This window comes from Octopus bimaculoides, chromosome 7 (assembly GCF_001194135.2).
Source record: "Octopus bimaculoides isolate UCB-OBI-ISO-001 chromosome 7, ASM119413v2, whole genome shotgun sequence".
NCBI lineage: Eukaryota > Metazoa > Mollusca > Cephalopoda > Octopoda > Octopodidae > Octopus > Octopus bimaculoides.
Window position 1 is genome coordinate 62,876,184 of NC_068987.1, and position 8,525 is coordinate 62,884,708.

The 8,525-nt window shown below is 36.1% G+C and overlaps 1 protein-coding gene across 1 annotated transcript in view; it reads left to right on the top strand.

The window, feature by feature from the left end:
- LOC106879156 (ceramide kinase) overlaps window positions 1–3,354 on the top strand; it is a 61,753-nt gene extending 58,399 nt beyond the window's left edge. The window contains exon 12 of the mRNA XM_014928595.2: window positions 576–3,354. Coding sequence (XP_014784081.1) covers window positions 576–618 — 43 coding nt within the window. The 3' untranslated portion in view covers window positions 619–3,354. The remainder of the gene's footprint in view (window positions 1–575) is intronic.
- The last annotated feature ends 5,171 nt before the right edge of the window (window positions 3,355–8,525 follow it).

Sequence of the window (8,525 nt, forward strand, 5' to 3'; positions counted from 1 at the left end):
TTACGACGTCGAGGGTTCTAGTTGATCTGATCAACAGAACAGCCTGCTCGTGAAATTAACGTGCAAGTGGCTGAGCACTCCACAGACACGTGTACCCTTAACGTAGTTCTCGGGGATATTCAGTGTGACACAGTGTGACAAGGCTGGCTCTTTGAATTACAGGCACAACAGAAACAGGAAGAGTGAGAGAAAGTTGTGGTGGAAGAGTACAGCAGGGTTCGCCACCGTCCCCTGCCGGAGCCTCGTGGAGCTTTAGGTGTTTTCGGTCAATAAACACTCACAACACCCGGTCTGGGAATCAAAACTGCGATCCTAGGACCGCGAGTCCGCTGCCCTAACCACTGGGCCATAACACCTCCACACAAGATATAAAACCATTATCATTTTTACTTATTGAGGATTTGTATAGCATCAGTTTCTGTTACTTTTGTTAATTTTGCTCTTGGAATTGGTGACGTTACTGAATTTTATTTCTATTCTTACCAAGAGATATGTTACAACATCCATGTTGTTATATTCAGCACCAGCCTGTTGTTATTATTATTATTATTATTATTATTATTATTATTTTGCAGGTTTCATTATTGTGGCTTGAGGATATTTAGCAGTCCAACTTAAAGACATTATATCAGTGGAAGAATTACATACGTGAAGACAGCACCCGTACTCTGTTTGATTTAAAATCATAGGGCACATCATACCGACTAAAATTTTATATATATGCATACATATATGTGCATGTACGTATATACGCATGTATGCTTATCTGTTTGTGTCTGTGTATGCATATATATAATACGGATGGCTTACCCTTTTACTCTTTTACTTGTTTCAGTCATTTTGTCTGTGGCCATGCTGGGGCACCGCCTTTAGTCGAGCAAATCAACCCCAGGATTTAATCTTTGTAAGCCTAGTACTTATTCTATCGGACTCTTTTTGCCAAACCACTAAGTTACGGGGATGTAAATACACCAGCACCGGTTGTCAAGCGATGTTGAGGTGACAAACACAGACACACAAACACACACTCATATATATATACATATACATATATATGACGGTCTTCTTTCAGTTTCCGTCTACCAAATCCACTCACAAGGCTTTGGTCAGCCCGAGGCTATAGTAGAAGCTACTTACCACACAGCCACTCCTGCGCCTTGTTAGTAATTTTTCAACCAAAAGGCTAAAATATATGTCACTAAAGCAATTGAGAGTGCTATTCAACACCATTATTGCTAGAAATAAGAGTCAAAAAACAACTCATAATTACAATAACACACCATCTTATTTATATATATATATACATATATATATATATATTGACTTTTAAGTTTCTATAGATTTCCTATAGAATTCAGAAACAGGTCTGCAAGTTGTGAAGTTTTGTATCTTAATACATCTTTGTTTTCATAGATGTATTTCTTTATGAAATATCATAATTTGCAGTGCAGTGTCAGGGCTGAGTTCTATCAGAAATTTATAAACTCAAAAGTGAGTATACTGCACTGCTAACATAAGATAAGACACAACATTGACTTGTAAACCTTTTAATATACTTGGTAGTATGTTTTGGTTGCAAAACAAAACACAGTGACCTTGCCAGCTTTTAATATATATATATATATATATATATTGATAATGATAGAAAGAAAAATTAGTTAGAAGTAATGGAGACATCACTTCTTTATTTATTTATATACAGATATAAAAAGTCTTTGAATTTTGCTAAGGAAATAAAATAAAATACTGATTGACTTCCCAAACAAAATGTGACCCTTAGGAAAATTCAAAGGCTTTTAAATAGAAAAAGAAAGAAAAGATACCTCCAATACAGCTAATGTTTCTTTCTGTCATTATTAATATATGATTCTGTTCATTACCATTACCCTTTATTTGTACATATACATACATTATTAATAACCTGCTGTTAGAACTCAATACATATATGCTTCAGAATAAAGTGTGAGACAAACACAGAGTGTAATATGAAATTAATGGAATGACAAAGGAACAGGAGTTATGTACTCAACTTCATTAGCTTCTCATCATTCACATCTTTATCTGGCCTATCCCATGACCCATACACTTCTTTCCGTGACTCTCTAAGGATTCGTCACCACACTGTCTATTCCTCTCTTCCAGTCCCCTTTCCCTTACATCTTCCGTCCATGCTCACCGATATAATTCACTAATTTAAATTTTTCGCATACTTTTTCTAGAAAGTTATTGGCCGTCTTCCGTCCTTTTTGATAGGTCATGATTTTGTCTTGTTGGAATTCCAGCAAACTGCCTCACTTGACTAGCCTACGGTAAGTGATGGTTTAGTCACCAATGACCTGACCCTGTAACAGGTTGTACTGGATTATATGTTACTAATAGCATTCATAAGAGACCTAACTATATATATATATATATATGTATATATATATATACATATATATATACATATATATATATGTACATATATATATATATATATATATATATATATATATATATATATATATATATATACATACCTACACACACTCATACAGATGTAGAGGAGTCATGAACTGTTCAACTGGCCAGCATTCAGAGATTATAAACAATGGAATGGACTCATAGACTACAAGCATGATCACATAATTGAAGACAACAGTGCTTTGGAAGCTAAAGCTAAACATTATGAAAAATATATCATTGCACTAAGAATTAAACCTTTAAATCTTCAGCCATTCATCATTATGAAATTACAGCTCCCACTCTAAGTGGATTTTGCAAAGACAATCAATAAATTTCAATGTCAATCATTGAATAAAATAAGTATTTGACTGATACAATTACATTGTTAATTGTATGCCACTTTATCAAGAAAAATATAGTTACACTAGCAAAAAAGTCAGAAACATTGTATACACTAAAGATTTAAAACTATTTTCCGCATCAAGATATTTAATCCAGATAAACTTATGGATGCATAGTATCCATGCTGCACTCCATTTTATTATACATCAGATAATTAGCAACAGGCTTGCTAACTGACATTAATCTATGTTAATTAACTTTTAATCAATGAAACTTTCTAATTTTTTTCGTCGCCTTATTTACTATCTTTTATACATTTCCTTTTTCATATCACCATCATTAATAATGATAACTGCTGTGAAGGGGATGCCAGCAAACGAGTGACTATACACTTGGTTTAACTGTACAGTGATGCTATCATTGACTTATGGGAATACTTTTTTTCTCTGCTATTTACACATGTCATATATATATCAATATCTTTTTCTCCCTTCTGGAAAATTGTCACACAAAATATGAGTATAATGAATGAGTATTTTGAATTAAAAAAAAATATTCACAATGGTATCTGTTTGTTGTTGTTTATTGTAAGTTAATGAAAGGAGGAGGAGCAGTAGTGGCCATGATTTTTTGCAGATTCTGCCAAACTAGTGATATTGGTGAGGTTGATGTTCATGTAGAGTTTCTATAGGAAAGATGTAGGAAATCCAGAAAACAGTTGTTCTGGAGTGTAAGAATTGGGTAAAATGTTTATTGTATACATATGAATAGAGATTGAAGAAATGGGTGAATCTAAATATAAAGCTAGGTAATTCAGAGGAACTTAGGAGTCATTACAGTAATGATAGCAGAGTATGTTTGTGAGATTATTAGTGAAACTTATTCATGATTAAATGTTTTCTAACCAAACTGCTGCTTTTTGGATATATCCTAAGATGATAATGAGTATGGCAGCATCTCTGTCCCATAGATCTTAGCAATATTCTTATGTTGGTTTTACTGTAAGCTTTGTATAAATTTAGTGATTAGGACTGAAGTATTACCTGTCTCTAAACAGGATTCTTAGTTTTCATCATGCAGTTTTAGAAATGTTATATATATATATATATATATATATATATATATATATATATATGGTTGCCTCAAGAGATGAGAATTTGTCAGGCCCAGCATCTGTAGAAAGAGCGATACAAGATTTTTCCTTGGTAATGTAGCAATCAAGTCTTTGTGCTGCTGAAAGAGATAAGTTTATCTTGACTCCATTGAAGCATGGTCTTAAGGTCTCTGTTCATGGATTTCAAGAGTAAAAGATTATGGGAAAGTGAAGCAGACTACATAAAAGTGTTTAAAGTGAGGTGGCATAAACACACACACGTGTGTGTGAGCTGCTTAATGTTGAATAAATGAGAAAGGAGTGCTCCATGCACACTGCAGAGGATAAGATTTCTATTATTACTGAAGCTGAGAGTTTTAATAAAAACTGTATGTATATATATATATATATATATATATATATAGAGAGAGAGAGAGAGAGAGAGAGAGAGAGAGAGAGAGAGATTCTGACTTAATGTTCAACCATTAAGTAAAAGATACTGAAATAAGAGGTGACATTACACAGAAATAGGGCAGAGTGTGGCTGATGAAATTTGACATAAAACAGTTTTTTAAAACGTTAAATATAGAAGCAATAAAACAGTTTCAACATAACTAATTCATCCATTCATTTATTTCTCCATTTACTATTCCCGAGAGGGTTGTGGTGAGGTAATCTTCAGGCACTCCCTCCTTAAGAGTCTTATCAAAAGCAACCAGCATTAATTACATTTTCTGGTTGGATTGACTGAGACTATGGCTATTATCTCACCATCACATATTCTTGCTCTAGTCCTAAGTCTCCTAATACTTTGCTCAACTTAATTTGTTTTACAATTCTTTCATGCAACATTCCAATCATATCTCAAGTGTTGTGATTGGAATAAATTCTTTACAAATAACAAACATCTCTAGTTATTTATAAATCACTGAATGATTCTTTGTTCTTTTTGGGTTCATCACCTTAAGTGGTATCACTCTTTGCATTTCATACAGTTGAAGTAGGAATCTCTTTATCCCCATTACAAATGCATCAAGAGTTTCTTGTTTCCATCACAGCATTTTTTATTTTTTTATAAATTTCATGATTATTGTTGTTGTTGTTGGCACTCCATCACTTACGACGTCGAGGGTTCCAGTTGATCTGCTCAACAGAACAGCCTGCTTGTGAAATTAACGTGCAAGTGGCTGAGCACTCCACAGACACGTGTACCCTTAACGTAGTTCTCAGGGATATTCAGCATGACACAGTGTGACAAGGCTGACACTTTCAATTACAGGCACAACAGAAACAGGAAGTAAGAGTGAGAGAAAGTTGTGGTGAAAGAGTACAGCAGGGTTCGCCACCATCCCCTGCTGGAGCCTCGAGGAGCTTTAGGTGTTTTCGGTCAATAAACACTCACAACGCCCGGTCTGGGAATCGAAACCGTGATCCTATGACTGTGAGTCCGCTGCCCTAACCATTGGGCCATTGTGCCTCCACTTCATGATTATAGTACTTAGATATATTTAGACCTGCAGAAATCCTACTTAATTCAAAATTTGCATCTTGAGACTCAAAAAACTCAATTGCTTTTTTGAGTATGTGAAAAGGCGTCTTTGATCTTTTAAGAATGAAGGAATAAGCAGGAGCTTCCATTGTGGAAAATCTTCAAATTTTAAAAGTTGTTTGAATTAATTCAAAAGTTTTAAGAAAGAGTAGCAGAAAGACTGAAAACAGTGAGCATGCTCATCAACATGCAAATTAAATGAACAAACAAACACTCAGATGCACTGTGATAATTAAATTTTTATTTTTACAATTTAAGAAAAGCACCATTAAAACAGATATTGTTAAGAAAAGTATTACTATATCTCTATATTTGTTACCAAGTGACATTTAAAATTTATCGAAAACAGTCCCAATTTAAATTACCTTTGTCACATATACTTTATATAAAATATACTTGAGAAATGTTCCTACATTTTTTATGAAGAAAATAAAAGCTTTTATAAAAAAATTATTCATCTATAAAAATCAAACTGGTAAAGACAGCTCAGAATTCGGAGTTTCATATTGAAGATGACAACAGATCAGGGCAAAGTGAAGATACGTTGTGCTGTGTAGACCTTCTTCATCATCATTTAACATTCGTTGCCCATGCTGGCATGGGTTAGACGGTTTGACCAGGGGTGGCAAGGTGGAAGGCTGCATCAGACACCATTCTGATTTGGCATGAATTCTACAGCTGCATGCCCTTCCTAATGCTAACCAATCCAAGAGGAACATTTGTGTGACACTGGTATCTGCCACAACTGTGATTTTGCTTGGCTTGATGGGTCTTCTTATCAAGCACAGTATATTGCCAAAGGTCTGTCATTGCCTCCATGAAACCCCTCGCTCAAAAGGAACTCGCCTGCGTGAGGCCCAACGCTCGAAAGGAACTCACCTGCGTGAGGTCCAACGCTCAAAAGGAACTCACCTGTGTGAAGCCCAACGCTCAAAAGGAACTCGCCTGCGTGAGGCCCAACGCATCAAATGTCTCAGTCGCTAGTTACTGCCACTGTGAGGCTCAAAGTTCAGAAATCATGCTTCACCACCTCACCCTATGTCTTCTTGGGTCTACCTCTACCACAGGTTCTTTCCAATGATAGAGATCGGCACTTCTTGACATAGCTGTCCTCGTCCATACACATCACATGACCATACCAGTGCAGTTGTCTCTCTTGCACACTGCCTCTGATGCCTCTTATGCCTAATTTTTCTCTCAAGATGTTTACATTGTCGAAAAATGCACACTGACATTGCACAGTCAGTGAAGCATACTGGCTTCATGTCTTTCAAGCCTGCGCATGTCCCTGGCTGTCACAGCCCGTGTTTCACTGCCATGTAGATAGCTGTTCACACACAGGTATCATACAATCTGCCTTTCAATCTGAGAGAGGCCCTTTGTTGCCAGCAGTATCAGCTCTTTGAACTTTGCCCAGCCTAATCTTATTCTCACAGCTATGCTCTCGGAGTATCTAATTCCATTACAAACTTGGTCACCTAGATAACGAAAGTTATCTACTACCTCTAGCTTACCCCATTGGTAGTTGATGGAGTCTATTTTCTGCACATTTTCAGCATTTATTGTACCTGTGCATCTTCCACATACAAAAGCTATTTTCCCTGTTAGCCTTCCTCTGATATTGCTGCACCTTTTTTGTCCAAAGCTTACACCGGATGCATCTTATGGAGTTTCTACCTAAGCTTTTTCTACAGATCGAGCAGGGCCATCTACCTGAAGAGATTTGTGATTTGTCTGCCTTCCTACTTACTAAAACTTGGGTTTTTGCTAGGTTAACTCTAAGGTCCTTCGAATCTACACCTTGCTTCCATACTTAGTATTTCTTTTCTAGTTCTGATAGTGATTCAGCTGTGAAAGCAAGGTCATCAGCACAGAGGAGCTCCCAGGGGCAGCCTGTCTTAAATTCCTTTGCTATTGCCTGGAGGACTATGATGAACAAGAGGGGGCTGAAGATTGATCCTTGGTAAACCCCTACTTGTACCCTAAATTCTTCGCTGTACTCATTGCCAACACTCACCTTACTGATAGTATCCCTGTACAAGGCTTGTACAGCTTTCACCAACCATTCGTCTATCCCTAGTTTCTGCATTGACCACCAGATAAGGGATCAGGGGACCCTGTCAAAGGCTTTCTCCAAGTCAACAAAAGCCAAATACAGAGGTTTATTTTTAGCTAAGTATTTCTCCTGCAGCTGCCTTACCAGAAATATAGCATCACTGGCACAAAACTAAACTGCATCTCATCTAGACTAACTCTCTCCCTAATTAGTTGGGTTATGACTCTCTCCGTAACTTTCATCACTTGATCTAACAATTTGATACCTCTGTAATTATTTCTATCTAAGGTATCACCTTTACCTTTGTAGCATTTGACTATGGTGCTGCTACACAAGTCATTGGGAATGACTCCTTTGTGAACCACCTGATTTACAAAACAGGTGACTAGACCATAACCCACACTGCCAGATATTTTAAGTATTTCAGTGGTGAGTCCTGATGGGCTGGGGCTTTCTCTGTCTTCATATCCTCAACTGCTTTATCTACCAGGGTACTGTCAATTCAGGTAGCTGGTCCCTGAATTGGGTCAACATTTGGCAGACTCTCCTTCTCCCATTCATTCTCTACATTCAGCAGTTTTTCATAACGGCATCTCCAAGCCTATTTCTTTATAGAATCATTAAATGCAAGTGCACCATCATCCATAGACACATTTCTTTCCTATGACATCACAATTTTCTCTCACACACTGTCTTGCAATCCAATATACTTCAGTTCTTTGGTCCCCACATCAGTGAACATAGGCAAACTCCTTGTGCAAATAAAAGCTGAAGGTTATAGTGACACACATAAATTAACATTTGTCTCAACTATCAAACTATGATGGCCTCATGCTATAAATGAGAAATTATAGACATTCTAACCAACAGAATTATTCTCATGTTAGGATACATAAATATCACACCAGAATATACATAAGATACAGGAAAGAATGATATATATGTGTGTGTGTGAGTGTATATATATATATATATACATATATATATATATATATATATATATATATATATATATATATATATATATATATATATATATA